Genomic DNA, 19,779 nt, shown 5'->3' on the forward strand with positions numbered 1-19,779 from the left:
TGATGTTGGCTTCCCATGGAGGAGTATGTGTAGTAATAAATTCAAGCTGCTGTACATACATTGACGAAAGTGGAAGGGTATCCGAAGATCTGAAAATAATACATGACCAAACAACAATTTTACATGCAGTTACCAACGATGATACCTCTTGGGGTTTTGAAGAAATTTGGGATACTCTTATTTCTTGGCTTCCTAATTGGTTGTGGTTGAAAAGGCTATTTTTATTAGCGATTTTTATTATCGCAGTTTGTATTTTTGCCTGTATGATGATTCAATGCTGTCAATGCTGTACCAACCTTTGTTCAAGATACAATAAGTTTGTATAGTGAGGAATTGCAGCATGTAAGCTACAAATTCTCAAAAAGAAAAGGAGGGATTGACACCTGTACCAATTCAGGCAGTCAGGCAGTTAGAGCTATTACTCACTAGATGTAACCAAAACAAAAGGGAAATCTTTGTAACTTGGAAGTAGAAGAGCTGTAAGATAAGGAGCTCCGGGGTGATCTCACTTTAGACAGCTCGGCCTTGGAAGAACAGATGCACGGAACCATAAAACTAAGAAAGCTGCAAGATGCGTACAAAACCAGCCTTGAAGGACAAGGTATACGTGATCCCAGGACGGAGCTTGCGCAGAAACAGAGGTCAGTTGGCGAACACAGTGAAGAAGAGCACGAGCCTTCATCTGAAGACCCCCAATGACCACCCGGAGGCACTGACAAGCATTCGTGAAGGACATTAGCATATGTTAATGAGCTCCCAGAAATAAAATGAATATGTATAACAATTCTGGGAAATCAAATGCATATGTATGTAATAGGCCAATGTAAGCTACAAACTAACACGCTAGGTGGAATTATCCCCCGCGCATCCGATACCGCAATAAAGAATGCCTGCTTTCTAACACGCAAACAAGCGTTAGAGAGCTCTTTTATGACCGACTTTTCCAGTAACACCTCCACTATTGCCTTTGCTCCTTTTCCTAGAACTTGATCTGCTTTCTGACCACCCCTGAGCTCTGAACTTCCATTGGCATAGAAACAGCTACCATCCCTGGAGGTTTAACTCCAGAGTGGCAGTGGTAAACTCAGAACTCATTCTTTCACGTGCAAAATGCGAGATGGTTGTCCCTTTCCATTTATTTACGCTGAGTTGATCCGAGGCGGGGAGGGCAGGAGGGCCGCTGTGAGCCTTACTGCAGCAGCCCCTGCATGGCTGGCCCCGTGCTCCGCTACAGACATCTCCAGGCCACGTCTCCTCATCCTCCCCGTCCCTCCTCAGGTCTGCATTCCAGCCACTGCCGAGCACCCTGAGCGTCCCATCCCACAGGCACGGGACCAGGAGCTGCCGGACGCAGAGCACAGGGAGCAGGGCAGCAGCGGGCGAGGGCCGGGGCGCTGGGGGGCAACAGGGGTGTTGAGGGTATGCGGACCAGGAGGCAAACAGAGCTGCCATCCCAAGCAAAGCATCGCCCTGGCTACCAGAGAACGGTGAAATCAAGGGAAAACCATGAAGGCATGCCCAGGGATTTACATACATCTGATATGGCAGAAGAGGAAAAGTCTGTGGAGCAGCTCACAGCACAGCCTGGTCTTGGATGGAGCGCTGTAGTTGGAGGTGCGGTCTGGGAGACAAGCTAAGGAAGGCTTGGCCGGCACCGGGAGCAGCAGCCGGGCTGGGGCACGGCACGGATGGGGCAGGGCCCTGCCAGGGAGCAGGGGCAGTGCCCCGAGCAAGGGTCTGAGGAACAGGGCATGAATCCAGCTGCAGGAGAGGGAAGAGAGCTCCAAATGTTAGTTCGGGCCATAAGCCGGCAGCAGGACATGCGGGCAAGAAAGGGCCTGGAAAAATATCAGAAGGGCTGCTGTTACATGACAAGCTGCCAATGGGCTTCAATTTTCAGCATCTGCAACAGCTTAATCCCTTAAATGTGGCAGACAGGAGATGCACGGTAACTACATTCCAAAAAGGAACTGCACTGCAGGTCCCTTTCCCCTCCCCTCCCCTCCCCTCCCCTCCCCTCCCCTCCCCTCCCGTTCCCTTCCCTTCCCTTCCCTTCCCTTCCCTTCCCTTCCCTTCCCTTCCCTTCCCTTCCCTTCCCTTCCCTTCCCTTCCCTTCCCTTCCCTTCCCTTCCCTTCCCTTCCCTTCCCTTCCCCCTTCCCTTCCCCCTTCCCTTCCCCCTTCCCTTCTCCCTTCCCTTCCCTTTTCCCTTCCCTTCCCTTCCCTTCCCTTTTCCCTTCCCACAGAGGGGAGAGAGTAACTCCAAGGGGATCCAAGCCATTCTTTCTAACAGAGCCGCGTGTTGGTAAAGCTTGCGGCAGCCGTGCTGGTGAAGGCAGGGGAAGATGATGCACCGTGCCAAGAACGGCATCTGGTGACTGCAGTTTAGGAGTGCTTGAAAGGGAAGATAAACAAAACGAGACAAATGGCCTGAGTTCCCTTTTATTTGTCAAATCCAGCTATTCTCACACAGAGTTGTCACAGCAGCTCCTCCCGACCCCGACCGACTCGGAGCAGCGCTACAGCACGAAACAGCCGTGGGCTGTGCTGGCACAGGGTGCTGCAGCCGGCAGGAGCAGCCGTGCAGGATCAGCAGGAGACAGACACCAGCACAGGTTTTGCATCGTTGTGGTAAGAGATAAGTTAAACTAATACTGGGTCACTGAGAATTCAGAAAATGCACCAAAGTTTACTTAATCCTGGCCAGAACTAGAGCCTGACATCAGATGTATGTAAGTTTATGCTCTTTTATTTCTATGTTGTATAAATGTTTCCAGTCTCTGAAACACAAAACCCAAACACTCGCTGCACCAGAAGCAAGCGTGCTGCTTTCGCATGAGCCCATCTCTTGCCCATGACAGCTCTGGGATGGCGACGGTGGGACGTGCCGTGCCCTGAGCTGCCCAGCAGTACCTGAACAGGCGGCACTGCACTGGGGGCTCCGCGGCAGCACCGCACCCTGGCAGCGACGGCTGCTCCGCGCTGGCCCCGCTCCTGCGCCTGGGGAGAAGCGCTGGCGAGGCCGCAACTGGGGCCCACGCGGGGCTGCATTCCCCAGCCTGCGCCAGCGCCGAGCCCTTTGGCAGCAGCTCTGCCATGGCAGCCCCTGAGCCCCCCAGCCTCCAGCCGTGGCAGGGGGTCCCGGTGTGCGTCCCAGTCCCGGCTGGGCTGCTGGCCCCAGGCGAGGCCATGGCCCCAGGGAGAGGAGGGCAAAGGTGTCTCAGCCAGTGCCGGGGCAGCCAGGGACGTGCCGACCCCGGTCCCGGATCGCCCGTGACGAGAGACTCCGTGTTGGCCATGCTGCTCCTGGGGCAGTTTGGTGAGAGCTGGCCCGGCAGCACCTCAAAACAACCCACCTGCGTGCCCATGAGTGAATAACCATAAGTGTGCACTTGCTTTACCACCAGTAATTTGTAATGAAGATGTTCAAGGAAAAACCCCATGTCCTGGCGCATGTGGGGATGGTGCAGCCCCACCATGGTGACCCTGGCCTAGCGCCGGGTGGTGGCACCGGCCACAGCTGCCGGTGGCTTTAACCCAAACACAACCCAGCTCCCGATGACAGCACCGGCTCCATCACGTCCTGTGCTGGGGGCCTTGTCCTGCTGCCCCTGGGCTGCAGGGCGGAAATCCCTCACTGCTGTCAGCCCAGGGCGCAGCGTGGATCCCTGGGGTGCCACTCGGGCAGGGTCGGGGAGCGGCACGGGGACGTCAGGTGCAGAGGGCCCAGCCTGGGCAGGGACACGGCTGAGGGCTGAGCACCCACTGAGTCCCCACCATGCCCAGCGCTGAGGGGCAAAGCCAGCCTGGAGGAACCCCACTCTGGTGGGGGCACTGGGACCGTCCCCAGCAGAAGTGCTGCATGTAGCTGGGCCCGTCACTCCCCCCAGGTCTCGCCACGTGCACCAGCTGGGAGAGCCATGCTGGGTCCGCACCACAGCTCTGCCTGCCGGGCAGCCCCATCCATCCCACCGCGCTGCCCTGCGCCGCACGCCTGCCAGAGCCCCGGCCACGCCAGCCAGACCCCCGTTCACGACGGCTCAGCTGGCCCGTCTCCCATGGCGAAGCCCAGCTCCACAGACACCCGGGGACGCCCGCTGAGCCACAGACTGGGTTTTATTGTACTCTTTCTTATGCTCAGTTGGAAACTTTATTTCCTGCTTGCAACCATGAACATAACCCTCTGCATTTCCAGTACGAACTTTTTAAGTCTTTGGGGCTGCCCAGTGCCAAGAGAGACTGCAGCTGGCCCCGGGCAGCACTGGTCACCCAAAAGCTCCAGGTGGATCTGTATGGCAGGGGCAAGGCCCTGGGGGCTGGCAGCGAGCCCCTGCAGCAGCAGCAGGCGGTGGGGGCAGGACTGTGGTTCCCCTGCCCGTTCAGCTCTGGCGACATCACAGCTGGGCACTGGGTCCAGTTTGAGTCCCCTGTACAGACAGACAGTGTCCGTCTGGCGGGAGCCCAGCACAGCCCATGGGTGGTGGGGCTGGAGCCCATGTTTGGGGCACTGAAAAGCCCCTGAGTTGCGTGGCTTCCCCTGCTTTCAGGGACCAAGTGGCTCTGCAGGAGGGAGCCTCTCCAAGGCTTAGCTGCTGCAGGGTCCATTGGGGTCTGTGCAGCTGGAACCCCCCCGTCCCGCTCTGTTTGGAGAGCAGCCATAGCCGTGACGTGGTTAAACCCCTCGAATGTCCTGCAGGCAGCAGCTTGCAAAGCCAGGGAGCTGCCCAGAGATCTGCTTGCCCAGAGGCTGGCAGTGACGATGGCTGGCTGACATCAGCCTCATCTGCCTGAGGAGGGGAGTACAGCCCCTGATCCAGCCAGCACTCAGACCCCACCGCCTTCTTCAGCAGCAGCCAGTCCTGGCTGAAGTCACCTCCTGCAGCCTTTGGAGCCCTCCCATGTCCTGGGCAGGACTCACCAGATGAGACATACGCGCCCCGTCCTTGGAGATGTGTTCTTGCTTGCATGGCCAGTGGCAGGCTGAACGGAGCACTCAGGGGCTTGCGCTTGTGAATGGCCTTGATTGGGCAGAAACACTTCTCAGTCCAGGTCTGCTGCACCGGGCGCAGCAGCGAGGAGCGGTGATGTGCGGGAACGTGCCCACTCTGCTGACCAGACCTGGAGGCATCGAGCAGATGGTGCTCAGCGGAGCCAGGCGGGATCGCAGCCCAGCCCTGGGGAGTACGGCAGGGATGCTCCTGGGTGCTGCATCTTCCCGCTCAGCTCGAGGGGATGCGCAAGTGAAGCTGATGCACCTTTCACAGTCCTCCCACCCTGCTGCAGCATCGGGGATTGCCAAAGCCCCGGGCAGTCCCAAGGGAGTTTCAACTCAAATCTGGCTTCTGCACCTTTCTCCTTGAGTGCCCGACAGTAGTGCCTGAGCAGGAACAGACAACAAAGTGACCCAGGCTGAGCTGACCACCGTATGGCTGGTCACACATTACAGCGAGGGTCAGAGTAAGAGGAATTCCCTGCTTTGAGACATTTAACACCTGTCTGGACACTGCCTTGGACAACCTGCTCTACCTAGACCTGCTCTGAGCTGGGGTGGACCACAGACCTCTAGAGATCCCTCCCTGCATACACAGCCCTGCGATATCCAGGACTCCCTGTGACAAGCAATCCACCACTGTCCTGCATGAGTTGTTCACGCAGTTCGTTCTCCTTCCTGCTGAAAATACCTATTACATTTCTGTTTGCCATGTCTGCCCTCGGTTCCCAAACACCGAGTTTCACCAGACCTCAGATCATTTCTGTACTCCTCCCTAGTCTGTGACTATGGACAGCAATAGTCTCACTGTGCTGTACACTGGAGCATCCATCCCTTGGGCGCTGATAGGTGTGATGCTGTTTAGCCCAGAACTTGGCTCCCCGGCAGTTCCCACAGCCACTCCCACAGCCCTCGTCAGCGGAGCTGTTTATCAGGACACAACCCGCCATATCACAACGTGACTTGCATTCTTTGTAGCTTAGGGTATGCTCTTGTGTAGCTCTGCAAACACAGGTAATCTCTTGTAAGATGGTAAAACAATTCCAGAAGTCAGACTGTGCACCAGGAGCTGGGCAGCGGAAGGAGGTGGCGAATGTTCACCGATCTCCACAGGCAGCTGACGGACACGCTGAAATGCACAATCTGGCCATATTCACTCCCAACAGCAGCCATGTCTCTGCCAGGAGCTAAAACCTGTATATGCTGCTCTCCTTTCATAATTGCATTTTCAGATCTGTCAGTAACCCAGCTTTTACCTCAGTTGGTGAAGCATTTGTATTTCATGGACCCACAGAATGGCCGAGGTTGGCGGGAAGCTCTGGAGATCATCCAGTCCAACCCCTCTGCTCAAGCAGGGCTAGCCAGAGCCGGTTGTGCAAGACCACGTCCTGTTGGGTGCTGACCATCTCCAAGGATGGAGACTCCACAGCCTCCCTGGGCAACCTGCGCCAGTGCTTGACCACCCGGACAGCGAAAAAGTTTTTCTTCTGTTTAAGTGGAATTTCCTGGATTTCAGTTTGTGCCCAACGCTTCTCACCCTTTGGGACACTGTCCCCCCTCATAGACACGCCAATGAAGTATGGGTTAGGTTAGTGGCCAGCAAGGTGGATGATTGAAAACTGGCCAAATGGCTGGATGCAGATCTGTGATCAGTGGCACAGAGTCCCTCTGGAGACCAGTCACTAATGGGGTCACCAGGGCTCAACACTGGGGCCGGTACTGTTTAACGCTGGATGATGTTTTTCACTAATGACCTGGACGATGGGGCAGAGCGCACCCTCCACGAGTTTGCAGATGACACAAAGTGAGGAGGAGTGGCTGATATGGCAGAGGTTTGTGCTGACATCCAGAGGGACCTCGAGAGGCTGGAGAAATGGACAGAGAGGAACTTCATGAAGTTCAACAAGGAGAAATGCAAGACAAGGCAATGGACAGAAATTAACATACATGAAATTCCGTGTGAACACCGGGAAACTCTTTTTCACATGAGCGTGGTCAAGCCCTGGCATAGGTTGCCCAGAGAGGTGGTGGAGTCTCCATTCTTGGAGACATTCAAAAGCCACCCAGACGTGGTGCTGGGCAGCCAGCCCTGGGTGGCCCTGCTGGAGCAGGGGTTGGAGACGGTGACCTCCAGAGGTCCCTGCCAACCTTGACCAATTTGTGATTCTGTTCTGTCACTGGGAACCACTGCGAGGAGCCTGGCCCCATCTTCTCTTCTCTCCCTCATCAGGTGTTCATACATACTGACGAGATCCCCCAGAGCTGCCTCCACCCCAGGCTGCACGTGCTGCACCGAAACTGGCAGATTTAGCTGCTGTTCTGCCAGGACATGACCTCTCCACCACGTCGGCGAGTGCTGCTGTAAGTCCTCCCAGTCTGTCAGGGGTTGTCCCGCACTGAGCAGTCCTAGCGCAAGAGCTGCGTGCTGGGGAGATGGCCTCCGCGGGACTGCTGTCTCCTGGCATGGGCGTCCCCCTTCCACCTCAGCCTGTAGGACTCACCTGTGAAGATCTCCTTCCAGCCGTCGCTTTTAGGAGTGGGGTGCTCAGTCTCTGGAGTAAAGGCGTGGGCTTCTAGAAGCTGACTGTCACATCCTGCGTCTGTGGGACGGGGCGATCGGCTGCCAGAGACTCCTCTGGGAGCAACAGTTCCCTTTGCCACTCGGCCGTTGTCCCCACCGCCAGGGAATAATTGAACTGTTGGGAGAGAAATACAGAGCAGAGGGAATTCACGTAGGAAGAGAGCCAGACCCTTCCAAAGATGAGCTCTGCTGGGTCAGATGAAGAGCTTGCTTATCCCAATAGTCAGAGAACTGTAAGAAAGAGGTGCTTAGCGAAGAGCATCGGAGTAAAGCGGCTTTTGCCAGTCCCTGCCCGAGGCCAAGCAACTTCACAGGTCAGAGCGCATTTACACCTCTCTCTAGAAAATGGTAACTAAAATGTAAAAATACAAAAGGAGAACTGTGATCTGGGAAGCCTGGAGCCACGTGAGCTCTAGAAACCGCTGTGTGCTGCCAGGCTCAACGTGCCAATATGCCAGTGAAATCGTGATTAATTGATCCCGGCCCTGGCCTCTGCCTGCCCATGGCCGGTGCAGACCCCAGGGCCCCACGGAGCAGACAGCTGCTGCCGCGCAGAGGGGTGAGCTGTGCGTCCTGCAACGGAAGGCAGGCTGGGCAGCAACAGTGGTGCGCCAGCGGCCACCTCCCAGCGCTGATGTGGAATAGGGCAGCGGAGGCAGACGGATGTCCCTGTGGGCAGACGTCCCTGTGGGCAGCACCCTGGAGACCTCTGCTCACAGGAGGCGCAGAGACCAGGGTGTTGGGGGTCTCAGGAAAGGGCTGCCTGGTGCCAATTTGCTGCTGGGGAGTGCAGTCCCTGCAGCGATGGCACCGTGCAGAGCACGGCTGCTCACCTCAGGTGCCACAGAGGCAGAGGCTTGGAGAAGGGGCTGGGAACACCGGGGGCCCGGAAAAAGTCTCCGTGGGTGGACAGCAGCAAGACTGAGACTGTTTCCTTAGAGACTGAGGGAAGGGCTGGCTGGGGCTCTGCTCTGCCTGCCTCCTGGACAGGGACGACCTGCCCTCCTGGAGGGGCAGGTAGGGACCTTGGCAGGGAGAGACAAAACCAACACCCAAGTGTTCCGGAACCTTGTACCAGGGACAAGCCCCAGAAGGGCTGTGCTTCTCCCTGGATGCCAAGGCTGGCTACAGCCCTGCCACAGGTGCTCAGAGAAGGGGTGAAGGGAGGGAAAACCCCCTTCTCTGGGGCCCAGGGTGACCCTTTTTCTGCTGGCAGAACTGCAGCCCTGTACCACCCACTGTGGCAATCCCCAGATCAGCTGTGCTGCCAGCCAGAGCACATGGGAAAGCTCCAAGCAAGCTGTGCTGTGGATCTGCTCTCTACAGGCAGGGACAGGAGTTGCAGGAAGCTCCAAGGACCTTTAAATTCAAGTATTTCCAGGTGAACACTCCCCCTGAGCCCTTGGCCTACTGTGCAGTGCAGGCAGCTGTCCCTCCGGGAGGTGGTGGTACCAGCTGGCTTCCAGCCCAAGCAGCCTGCAAGCAGGCAGGTAGGTCCAGGGGCCGGAGGCTGGAGCAAAGCAGGGTCTGGGGCACCTCCTGGGCAGAGTGCTGGTGCAGACACCCAGCGCCGGTGCTCCACCGGCACCCTGTCAGTCCTCACTGGTGAGAGAGCTGGAGGCGGCAGCCTGTGCTGGTCAGGTCCGGGCAAGTGCTGGGCATTTATGCGGGCGCTGGCAGAGGCACTGCCCCGTGCACTCCGCGCCAGTCATCAACGCTGCCTGCGTGCCGTGCACCACCCAGGAATGCACTTGGCCTCAGTGGCTGGACTCGGCAAGACCCGAACTGCCGCAGCCTTCTGTCTGTCACACAGCCAGGAGGAACTGACCCTGCTCCAAAGCTCACTGGGTTCAGCCGCCTCCAACGCCTCCTCGCTGTGCCCAGGGCTGGACCTGGCTGTGCTCCACGAGGACGCTTCCGCTGCCTCTGGGAGGAAAGGCTGGTACCCGCAGAGCTGTGACCTGCAGCCTGTTCTGATGCCAAGAGCCAACATGGTGACAAAAGGGCTCCCGGACCGAGCAACGCCAACCCTCAGCCCCGGGGAGAGTGGCCCTTGCCCCCGCAGGGTGCACCACCCAGGAAGGACTAGCAGGGCCAGGGCTCTACTCACCCTTGTGACGTGCTAGTAGCAACACATTAATGCAGAGATGCTTTATTAGCACTAGGAAACCATTTCCTAGAAATACAAGCACCCCAGGTCTGGAGCAGAAAAACCCAGCACTGGAGCTGTTCGGGCAGAGTTCAGGTGGGAACTCCTCCCAGCGGGAAGGGCAGGCACTGCGATTTCTTTCTTGATGCCCCCCCGTGCCCCCTGCCAGCCCTGGCACCGGCCCCACCAGGCACAGAACAGACTTGGCCACTGCCTGGAGGCTCTCGATGCCGACACACTAGAGGACGCAGATGCGCAAGGCCGGGTCTCGGTGCAGAGCGGATCTGCTGCTCCAGACCAGGCCTACCGGCAGCATGCAGAGGCCCAGACTGCGGCTGCAGTGCCAGGACGTTACTTCTCCTGCTGGTAACGCACGGCCCGAATCCACCCTGCAGCCACTCAGGCCACTGCTGCTGTTGGACGGCACGGCTCAGGACGACAGCCGTGCTACGTGCCAGCGCCTGGAGCCTCTTGCAAGGGTGCACCAGGGCCTGGAGCCGCCGGCAGGTCAGGAGAGGCTCCAGGTCCCCCAGCCCCCGGCAGGGCAGTTCGTGCTGCAGATCCCGCCTGGGCCGAGCCCTGGGACGCCTGGGCTGCGCTGGCCTCGTAGTCGGAGACACGGCGCTGCATGATGGAGGGCATCAGCGCCACGTAGGCGCTCACCAAGCGGTGGTTGGCGTGGACCAGCTTTCCGGCGCAGCTGTCAAGGCACGTCTCCTGCAGGACGGGGAGGGAGGATCAGCGTGGCGAGGGGGCTCCCACGCCCCTCCGGCCCCGCCGGGGCCACCCCGGGGCTCCGGCCACCCCGGGGCCTCACCTCGCGGCCGGTGAGCAGGCGGTAGTTGAGGTTGGAGACGCAGTGCCGGAAGCAGAGCTCGGTCATCCGGTTGTAGACCAGCAGGAAGTCCCGCAGCTGGAAGAGAGGCGGCACCGGCACACGCTCACCCCGGCGCCTGTCCCGGCCCGGGGCCGCGGGACCCCCGCCAACCCGGCCCCCCACCAGCCCGGCCGGCCCGACCCCCGCGAGCGCCCGGGCCCTCAGCCGAGCCCCGGCACCCCCCACCGGCCCCGGGCCCCGCGCGCCCTGGCCGCCGCCCTCACGCTGCGGAGCTGCTGCTGGTGCTCGGCCCCCGGCTCCATGCTGCGGGGGGCCCTGCCCTGCCCGGCCCGGCCCGGCCCGGCCCAGCCCCGCCGCCCTCAGCGGGGCCGCACCACCCCGGGCCGCCCGGGCTCTGAGGCGGCGCTTCCGGGCGGGAAGGTCACTTCCGCCCCACTTCCGCCCGGCGCTGCCGGTGCCCGCCGGTGACGCCACGTCCGGCCAGTCTCCCGGCGGCCCCTGCGCGTGGAGTGACGCGCTTCCGGCGTGTCCCGGGCCGAGGCGGATCGGGGCTCCCGAGCTCCGGGCGGGGGTCCCGGCCGCGGCCGGGGCGGTGCAGGTGGGCGGGGGCCGGGCCGGGCCGGGCCGCCGCGGGGCCGGGCAGTGGGGGCGGGGGCCGGGGCTGGCGGAGCAGCCGGGGCCGCCGGGTGCCTGGGAGCGGGGTCGGGTACCCGGGGCAGGAGGGTCCGGGCCTGGCGGGGCGGGGGCCGCCGGCTGCGCGGGCAGGGTGAGCCCGGCCTGCCGGGGTAGCGACCCCCGCCGCGGGTCCGGGGCGCGGGCCGTGCCGGGGCTCGCAGCCCGAGGCCGCGGCGGGGGCCTGGCCGGGACGGCCGATCCCTGGGGCGACTGTGCCGAGGGCAGAGCAGCGGGGCGGGCTGGGGTTGCGTCCGACCCTGCTTTCCTCCCGGGCCAGGAGACGGGGCCAGGACAGAGCATGTAGGGACCCGAGCCCGGGGAGCCCACGGCAGGTGATGCCGGGCTCTGCGGCCCCTCCCTGGCCGCAGCCTCCCCGGGACGAGCGGGAGCCTGCCCAAAGTGATCCCTCGGCGATGGGACTTCCCCACGGCCGGTGGAGGCTTGGCCAGGAGAGACCAGGGAGCGGGGCTGGCATCGCAGCCTCTGCCCCTCACCACCTGCTCGGGCCTGTCCTGCTGGGCTGCTCCCCGGGCTGGGTGCTGTCTCCCATCGGGATTGTGCGGGACCAGCTGTGCAAACTTGTCAGGAGCAGCAGCAGCACTGGCCGTTTCCCTGTGGGATGGACGGTTCTGTCTGCTGGGTACTGCATGGCCTCAGGGCCGTGAGCGATGGGGAGCTGCAGAGCGCTAGGGGCTGTGGGTCCCGGCCCCGGCCGTGCCTCTCCCATTGCGTGGCTGCCAGCCGTGTCTCCTCCTGTGCTGTCGTCTCCTCGCTCTGCAGCCGCGGGGACTGTTGTGGGGGCTGCTCCCCAGCTGCGGCATGGAGCGGGGCTGCTGGCTGGTGGGGGTTCGCACTGGGAGAGCTGGGCAGGGCAGTGTGCCGGGAAGCAATGTCCTCTGCACACAGGACTCATCCCTTCAGCCAGGGCTCTCCCCTGGGGGTCCAGTCACTGGGGTTGTGTCCCTGCCAGGGCAGGCAGCTAACGGAGCACGAGGGATGGATCCGGCGCCTGCTCAGGTGCCTGGCACCTCCCGCCCTGGAATGTGCTCAGACCGGTCTGGGCGCAGCGGGGCCCTTGCTGCTCCCCCCTCCGGTGCACAGCCTGGCTGCAGACGTGGCTCTTGGCTCTGTTCTGCTGGGCTCTGGGCCAGGAGCTGCTCTGCTGCAAAGGCCCAGTTGTCCCGGGGCAGGGTCTGCTGCCCAGCCGGGACAGACAGACCGCTGCTGCGCCCTGGAGATTTCTGAGGGGCAGGGGAGCACCGTCTCCTTCCAAAATGTGCGAGCTGTGGGCCAAGGGAGTAGGAGGGAATGCACTGACGGCTGGTGACTGCCAGGGACGTGAGCAGGGCTGGGGCTGGCTCCTCTGGGACGCGCGGCTCTGCCGGGAGCTTTCTGGGAGCCAGGAGTCTGCAGGCAGGGCCAGGGCAGTGCATCCCGAGGGAATGCCACGCTGTGCAGTGGCCGCAGAGGCTGCTCCATGCACGCAGTTGCCAGCGCAGGACCAGCTGCCTGCTGTCCTCTGCCTTCTCCCTGGCCATCGGGAGCTCAGCCCAGGCCTTGGCCCTGCAGGGTCCCGGCTTGGGAAGCCTGGGGTTTCCCTGGCTGGGTGAGGCCCCAGGACCCTGGCCACAGCAGAGTGGTCTCCATCTCTGCCTGGTCCCTGGGGCTCCCCAGGCTCCAGCAGCGCATCTGTGTCCTTGCAGGCCCTGAGGATGTCGGATGGGATCATGAGCAAGGCCGCCACTATGGAGATCCCCATCAGCAGCAACGGGGACACAGGCAGCCTGCCGGAGGACGACGGCTTGGAGCAGGTTTGTGACTGGGGCCGGGTAGGGATGTGCTGGACACCCGGGTGTTGCTTGCCATGCCATGCCACTCTGCTGGCTCGGCCCCAGGCCCTCTGCGTCGGGCTGTGCCATCCTCTCAGCCACACGCTCCGGCTCTGTGGCTCAGTTGCCTGCGCTCCTCCCTCCGCTCCAGGACCTGCAGCAAGTGATGGTGTCGGGGCCCAACCTCAACGAAACCAGCATTGTCTCTGGCGGCTATGGGGGCACGGCTGAAGGCATCATCCCCACCAGCACCATCAAAGGTAGGCTGGGCTGCGGCGCAGGCTTGCATGGATGGGGTTGGGGCAGTGGGGGAAGGCTAGGCCTGCTGCTCCTCACACAATGGCAGAGACGGGAGGGAAAGGCTCCGTCAAGGGAAGGAAGGCACAGCTCACCTCGCCCCCCTCCTACTCCCTGCCGGGCTGTGGGAGGCTGCAGGGAAGGAGGCATGCTGCTCGAACCACAGGGCCCAGGAGCCTGGTCCCTCTACTGTGGTGGTGCCAGGTGGGGAGGGTCCTGTGTGGGCATACGGGCAGAAGCTCTGTCTCAAGGCTCAACTCGAGCTGGGCTGTCGCCTGGGCCCTGCAGCCTGTCCCCTCTCTGGTCCTGATGTGTGGTTCTGCCTCGGCCTGGCCGTTTGGTACAACGCCTCCTTCCCAGGATGGGGGCTCCTGCCAGCGCAAGGCAGCTCCTTCCCCTCATCCCTTCCGGGCTTGGGATGGCTTCCAGGTTTCCCCTCATCCCTTCCAGCTGACGGGCTGGCAGAGCCTGGCTGCCTGGGAATGGAGGGGCTGCTGTCCCGCTAACCCTACTCCTTCGGCGCTCCCTGTGCGTAGTAACTAACGGGGAGGTGGCGGAGGCGCCATGGGAGGGCTGGGCCGCAGGCGCTCCCCTCTCTTGCAGGTGTGGGGCCTCCCACTGGGGAGGGCCCGGCCGGTCATGTGGGGCACCCCGGGGCCACAGGCTGCAGCTTGTGATCCCTGGGCTTCACACCGTGCTGAGGCACAGCAGCTCTCAGGTCCTTCCTCCGGTGGTGGGGAAAGATGCCGGTGTCCCACCTCTTCTCCCATCCTCGGTGAATGGGGAGCTCTGGAGACACATCCGTGCCAGTGGTTGTGCCACGAGGACCAGGGATAGCCTGCTCGCAGGGGGACGGGGCAGGGTGGCTCTGAGCCGCACACTCTCCACTTATTTCCTCTTCTCATTGCTCAGGCCAGTCCTCGGGTGTCAGATGCTCTGACGGCAGGGCGCAGCTGTGAGCATCCTGCCTGCCGGGCAGCGGTGCCACAGCCCTGGGGCCCTGCTGGTCCCTGCACCCCCCAGGAGCTCTGCCTGGGTGCGGGGCAGCAATGGCCCAGCGTGTCCACGATGAGCGTCAGTGGTGCTGGGCTGGGCCAAGCCGGCACTGCCAGGGCAGCTCTGGCACAGCAGTGCCTCTCACCCTCTGTCTCTCATGGTCCTGTTTCACACAAGTCTGTCCCCCAACTCTTGCCCCAAGTGGCTCTTCCGCAGCAGACAGCTGCTTGACCCCAGCTGCTCTGTGCTCTGCTAGGCTTGAGCGAGTGGATCTGCACAGGCAGAGGGGACGTGTGCATTTGCTGCCAGCCTGCTCTGACAAAGAGCAGCACGAGCAGGTGGCAGAAGGAGGTGCATGCCGTGGTTGCCATCCTGGGCCTGTCCAGCTCTCGGCTCATGGGGCACGATGACCCCAGCTGACGGGATGGAGGGAGCGGGGAGGGAGCGCCTGGTGCGGGAGGTGTCTGTCTGGCAGCCAGCCGTGTCTTCTGATTTCACGTCACACTCATCTGCTCCCATTGCTCTCCCCTGCTGCCATCCCACCCGCACACTCATCCTCTGTCCTCACCGTTCCTGTCCCTGTCACACCACCCCATCTCCTCTTGCCCCTCTCTGCTCAACACCTGCCAGCCCCTCCATTTCCAGGCTGTCTTGTCCAACCTCACCCACCCCGAGGACCATCCGTCTCCCCCAGTGCATCTGCCGCCAGCAGGATGGCCAACCAGGCTGGTGCTTCAGCAGGTACTGCGGCCGCCCAGCCCCTGGCTGGGGCTCCACGGCCCCCCTGCTGGGCTTGGGCCCCTCACCCCGGGCTAGGGTGCCTGGTTAGTGCTGGGGTCCCTCGGGACACCTCCATAGTGAGGTAGCTGCAGCCGGTGTGCAGGCAGGCGAGCCTGCTGCCACCGGAGGAAGAGCTTCCCAGCGCTCGCCTGCCCCAGCTGCTGGGGAGCAGAGGATGGTGCTGCCAGGGCCCCGGGTGGCTTGAAGTTGAGACCTGGGTGGTGCCCAGCTGTGGGAGATCATTCCTGCAGCGAGGAGCCCACACCTGTGCCTCCCCTGGGTGCTGCTGGTCACCTGCTCTCCTCTGGCCCGCTCGGTCATGAGCTGGGTCGGGTAGGATGCTGCTCAGGGCTGTGAGGAGCACAGCCCAGCACGGGAGGTGCTGGGGCCTGGCTCTGTGAGAGCAGGGGTGGCTGGGCTGGCCATGAGGCAGCCCCAGGGCCAGGCCCTGCCAGTGTCTCTGCAGGCAGGCTGGGATCAGTGCCTTCTCCTGCAGGGTCAGCTGCCACTGCGGCCAATGCCAGGGCCCTGCGTGGGACCCCTCTGGAAGGGCTCATAGGAGCAGGTTCCCTGTGTGCGCACAGGTCATGATGCCTGCAAGCCGGTTAACAGGCATGCAGCAGTGTGAGACCAGCTGGAGCCTGTTAATGCTGCCGGCTAGTACCCTCGCTGCTGGCAGGGGAGAGCTGCTCTGGCGTGGAGCCTGAGTGGGGCGAGGTGCCCAGCGCTGTGCCGCAGCAGGCACGGTGGCAGCTTCTCAAACAGTGCAGAGCTGGGCAGGGGTGGGTGCTGCCCGGACCGTGAGTCTGCTGTGCGTGGGCTTTGTCGAGCCCCGATGCAGCCCTGTGGGAGTCCTGCGCTCCTCACAACGCCCTGAGCCCTCCAGGCGCAGCCACAGTGCCCCGCTGCAAAGACACCATTGCTTTTGAGTGAGCAGCCTGGCCTGTGCCCTCTGTGGGCACTGCTGCCCTGCTGAGCCGGTGCCGTGTGGGGCTGTGTCTGTTCCAGGCTCCGGGCTGCACCAGCCCCACCCCAGCCCAGCTGTCGGAGGAGAGGAAGTTGTCCGTGGCATTGCTGTGGAGAAGTTTGACATTGTCAAGAAGTGGGGTATCAACACATACAAGGTGAGCTGCTTCTTGGGACCGTCGGGGTGGCCCAGCTCGCTGCCGGGGCTGCGCAGCAGGCTGAGGGTTGGGCCAGCCCCTGAGCCAGTGGTGAAGGAAAGTGGGAGGTGGAGGACGCGTCCAGGGATCCCCCCGCAGAATTTGTGGGGACAGCTCTGCAGCTCCCTGCTGCCCTCAGCAGCACGGAGCGCTTCCTCCCTGTCGGCCAGGGAGCCGGGGCCTCCTGATGCCTTCCTCCCTCGCCCTGCAGTGCACCAAGCAGCTGATCTCAGAGCGGTTTGGCCGGGGCTCCCGCACTGTGGACCTGGAGCTGGAGACACAGATTGAGCTGCTCCGGGAGACAAAGCGCAAGTACGAGTGTGTGCTGCAGCTCGCGCGGGCTCTCACCAACCACTTCTACAGCCTGGTGCAGACGCAGCACGCCCTGGGGGATGCCTTTGCGGACCTCAGCCAGAAGTCTCCTGAGCTGCAGGTATGCCCGCTGGGGAGATGGTGCGAGCCTTGCCTCTGCCTGTGCTGCAGCCCCTCGTGCCCGGGGAGGAGACCTAGAGACCCGAATCAACCTTGGGCTCTGCAGCACAGCTGGAGGCAGCTCTCTGCTCCACAGCACCCCAGGTGCGTGAGGAGAGGCAGGAGGAGGTCAGGGATAACTGTGCTCGGCGATGGTTGTGGGGCAGGGGGAGTGTGAAGGGCCGTGTCCCAGCACCTCCTGGAGCACCGGGGGCCAGGCCGATTCTGGGTGCATGGGAAGAGAGAGGGGGCCTTGCTGGTACGGACCCTGACTCCTCCTCCTGTCCCAGGAGGAGTTTGGTTACAACGCGGAAACACAGAAACTGCTCTGCAAGAACGGAGAAACACTACTGGGGGCTGTCAACTTCTTTGTCTCCAGCATCAACACACTGGTGAACAAGACCATGGAGGACACGCTCATGACGGTCAAGCAGTACGAGACAGCCAGGTAGAATGGCGGTGTGGTCCCCGGGCCGGGACTGGGTTCCCAATGGGTGTTGGGCGTCCCCGGGGAGGAATTGTGGGGCCGCAGCCTAGCTCTGACACTGGCTGTCCCTGCACAGGCTGGAGTACGATGCATACCGCACGGACCTGGAGGAGCTGAGCATGGGCCCTCGGGATGCCAGCACCCTGTGCCGGCTGGATGCAGCCCAGAGCCAGTTCCAGAGCCACAAGGACAAGTACGAAAAGCTGCGTGCTGATGTGGCCATCAAGCTCAAGTTCTTGGAGGAGAACAAGGTGGGGAGGGACGTGGGGCTGGGAAGGGGCCGCGGGGCACGGAGCGGGGGTCTGCCATGCACACCTCGTGTCCCTTGGCCATGTTGCCTAGCGGCCACCTGCCTGAGATCTGTCTTCGGGTGGGCAGCACCTGTGAGGCAGCTGGGAGAGCAGTGGGGAAGGGCCGGGGAGCGCCTGTCTCTGCCCGCCTCTTGCTGTCAAGGCTTCTGCCGCGCGGCCTTCTCCCAGCCTTCAGGGCTAGCTTTTGGGAGCTGCTGGCAGCAGCTCTGATCTCCCCTTCCTCTGCTAGGCAGGGACCGCGTCCCTGCTCCCTGCCCCTTCTCTGTGTGCCAGGCACCAGGGCTGGCTCGCTGCAGGCTGACCCCTCCTGCTCTTCCCAGATCAAGGTGATGCACAAGCAGCTACTGCTCTTCCACAACGCCATCTCTGCCTACTTTGCTGGGAACCAGCAGCAGTTGGAGCAGACCCTCAAGCAGTTCAACATCAAGCTGAAGACCCCCGGTGCTGAGAAGCCCTCCTGGCTGGAGGAGCAGTGAGCCGCCCCCTGCATGCTCTGGCCGGGGGCGCCATGGACCTGTATTCTGGCTGCTGGTGCGGGGCCGGGCCTCGTGCTCGCAGGGTGAGCAGGGGACGTGGCCTGGGCCCGGCTGCAGCCGGGGGCCACCCACCGGGCACGGCGGGACCTGGTTTGAGGGGGAGTGGGAGGCTGTGAGTTGGGGCCCTGGTCCTGCCTGGGGAGAGGAGCCTGGAGAGGCTGGGGCTCCCCAGTCCTGTGTCTCCCCTTCGGGGCAGAGTCCAGCCCTGCCCAGCTCGTTTCCGCTCCCCTAGCACAGGCCCCCGGCATGATGGCCAGGAGCCCTCTCTGCCTCCCGGCACCCCTGCCGGGCAGCAGAGACCTCCCTCGCTGGGCTGCACGCCCCAGACCCCGCTGCGCACCTTGGGGTGGGGTGGGGTGGGACACTCCACAGCTCTCCCTCTGCCTCCCCTGGGGCACGAGGAGAGTGCGCCCCCCCTCTCCGGGCCTCCTCCCTGCCCACCCGGCCCCGACTCCCTGGGGCCCAGCCCAGGAATACCCCTGCCCTGCGGCAGAAGTGTTTGTTTCCAAATGAAGACGAAGCTATGGAGGGCCAGCGCCAGGACAGCCAGGACCCCTCTCTGTCCCCGGGGGGGGGCTGTGGGTTCCCACCCGCTGTGGCTGGCAGCCGGGGCTCCTGCCTTCTCTCCCAGCTTTGGGATTGCCCCATCTCCTTCCTGGCTGATCCTTGGTGTCTCCCAGGCAGCTGCTCTTGCACTCCCTCCCCAGCCGACCCGGGGGCCACCCCCCCCAGCCTCACACTACACTCCCCCGCGTGCAGGGCAGGCTGTGCCGCTGTTTCCAGGGCCACAGCGTGCCCGTCCCCCCCCTCCGGGTCCCCTGACCAGGGCTGTGCTCCCCCAGTCTTGGCGGGGGTGGCCATCCTCGGGGCTGGGAGGGACCCTACGCACTGCTGCTGCCGAGGCGTGGGTGGGCGGGTGCTGGCTAGACACAGGTCCTCTTGCCGCCCTGACACTTGGACCGTGGCCGGCTGCCACAGGAGCTGTGGGGACTCAAACCAAGGACCAAACGCTGGCCATGTCCCGGGCAGGTGCATGTGCATGTCTCTGTGCGTGTGCTGAGGGTGTGTGGTGCCATGCACAGTGGTGCCAGGGCCTTGGCCAGCGTCGCGCGTGTGAGTGCTCTCTCCTGCTCCAGCTGAGTGTTGCTTCCAGCCCTGGCCACATGCAGCACTTGGGCACTTTCTCCTGAGACAAAATGGTTTGTTTCTCTTGCTAATTTAATCCCTGGTAATTTAATGTCTGGATCTGACACACACACCCCCCCTTTCCTGGTGAAGGTCTGACCCCCTTCTTCCCTCCCAACTTCTGTAAGACTCCAGAATAAAACGGTACGATCACTTTGTGTGGAGCTGCGGGCCTGGGTCCCCCGGGGCTGGAGGCTGACTCGGGGGATAAGGTGGGGATGGCCTGGGGAGATGCTGGGTGGTGGGGAGGCGAGGTTGTCTCTTCCCCGTGGCTGCAGACCAGTCCTGCCGCAGGCTGAAGTTCCCCCTGCTGCTGCTCTCCGGGGGCTTGAGCCAGGAGGGTCTTGGGGAGGTGGGCAGCAGAGGTTCCCTAAGGGCAGGGGAGCCCGCGCTGCCCCGTGCTCTCCCAGCCCGGCTGCAGGGGCTGTGTGTCGGTCCTCCCCCCCACACCCCCGGCTGCCGGCCATTAGTGCTGGCCCCTGCCCGCTCGGCC

General features: G+C 62.6%; 2 protein-coding genes across 3 annotated transcripts; one reads left to right on the forward strand and one right to left on the reverse strand.

Moving 5' to 3' along the window:
• Positions 1-9,711: 9,711 nt before the first annotated feature.
• TIMM10B (translocase of inner mitochondrial membrane 10B) lies at positions 9,712-10,868 on the reverse strand. Its single transcript, XM_059824433.1, has 3 exons — positions 10,820-10,868; positions 10,536-10,631; positions 9,712-10,435 (listed from the first exon to the last, which is right to left on the reverse strand). Exons 1-3 carry the CDS (start codon positions 10,856-10,858, stop codon positions 10,166-10,168), a joined length of 405 nt encoding a protein of 134 aa, XP_059680416.1. The 5' UTR covers positions 10,859-10,868; the 3' UTR covers positions 9,712-10,165.
• A 253-nt stretch (positions 10,869-11,121) lies between these two features.
• ARFIP2 (ADP ribosylation factor interacting protein 2) lies at positions 11,122-18,043 on the forward strand. Of its 2 annotated transcripts, XM_059819020.1 has the most exons (9): positions 11,122-11,154; positions 12,935-13,042; positions 13,212-13,320; positions 14,984-15,094; positions 16,142-16,257; positions 16,508-16,729; positions 17,058-17,215; positions 17,331-17,505; positions 17,886-18,043. In XM_059819020.1, exons 2-9 carry the CDS (start codon positions 12,944-12,946, stop codon positions 18,039-18,041), a joined length of 1,146 nt encoding a protein of 381 aa, XP_059675003.1. In that variant the 5' UTR covers positions 11,122-11,154; positions 12,935-12,943; the 3' UTR covers positions 18,042-18,043. The 2 variants fall into 2 exon arrangements, with proteins under 2 accessions (XP_059675003.1, XP_059675009.1); XM_059819026.1 differs by lacking the exon at positions 14,984-15,094.
• Positions 18,044-19,779: the final 1,736 nt, after the last annotated feature.

Source organism: Gavia stellata, chromosome 1 (assembly GCF_030936135.1).
Source record: "Gavia stellata isolate bGavSte3 chromosome 1, bGavSte3.hap2, whole genome shotgun sequence".
Lineage (NCBI taxonomy): Eukaryota > Metazoa > Chordata > Aves > Gaviiformes > Gaviidae > Gavia > Gavia stellata.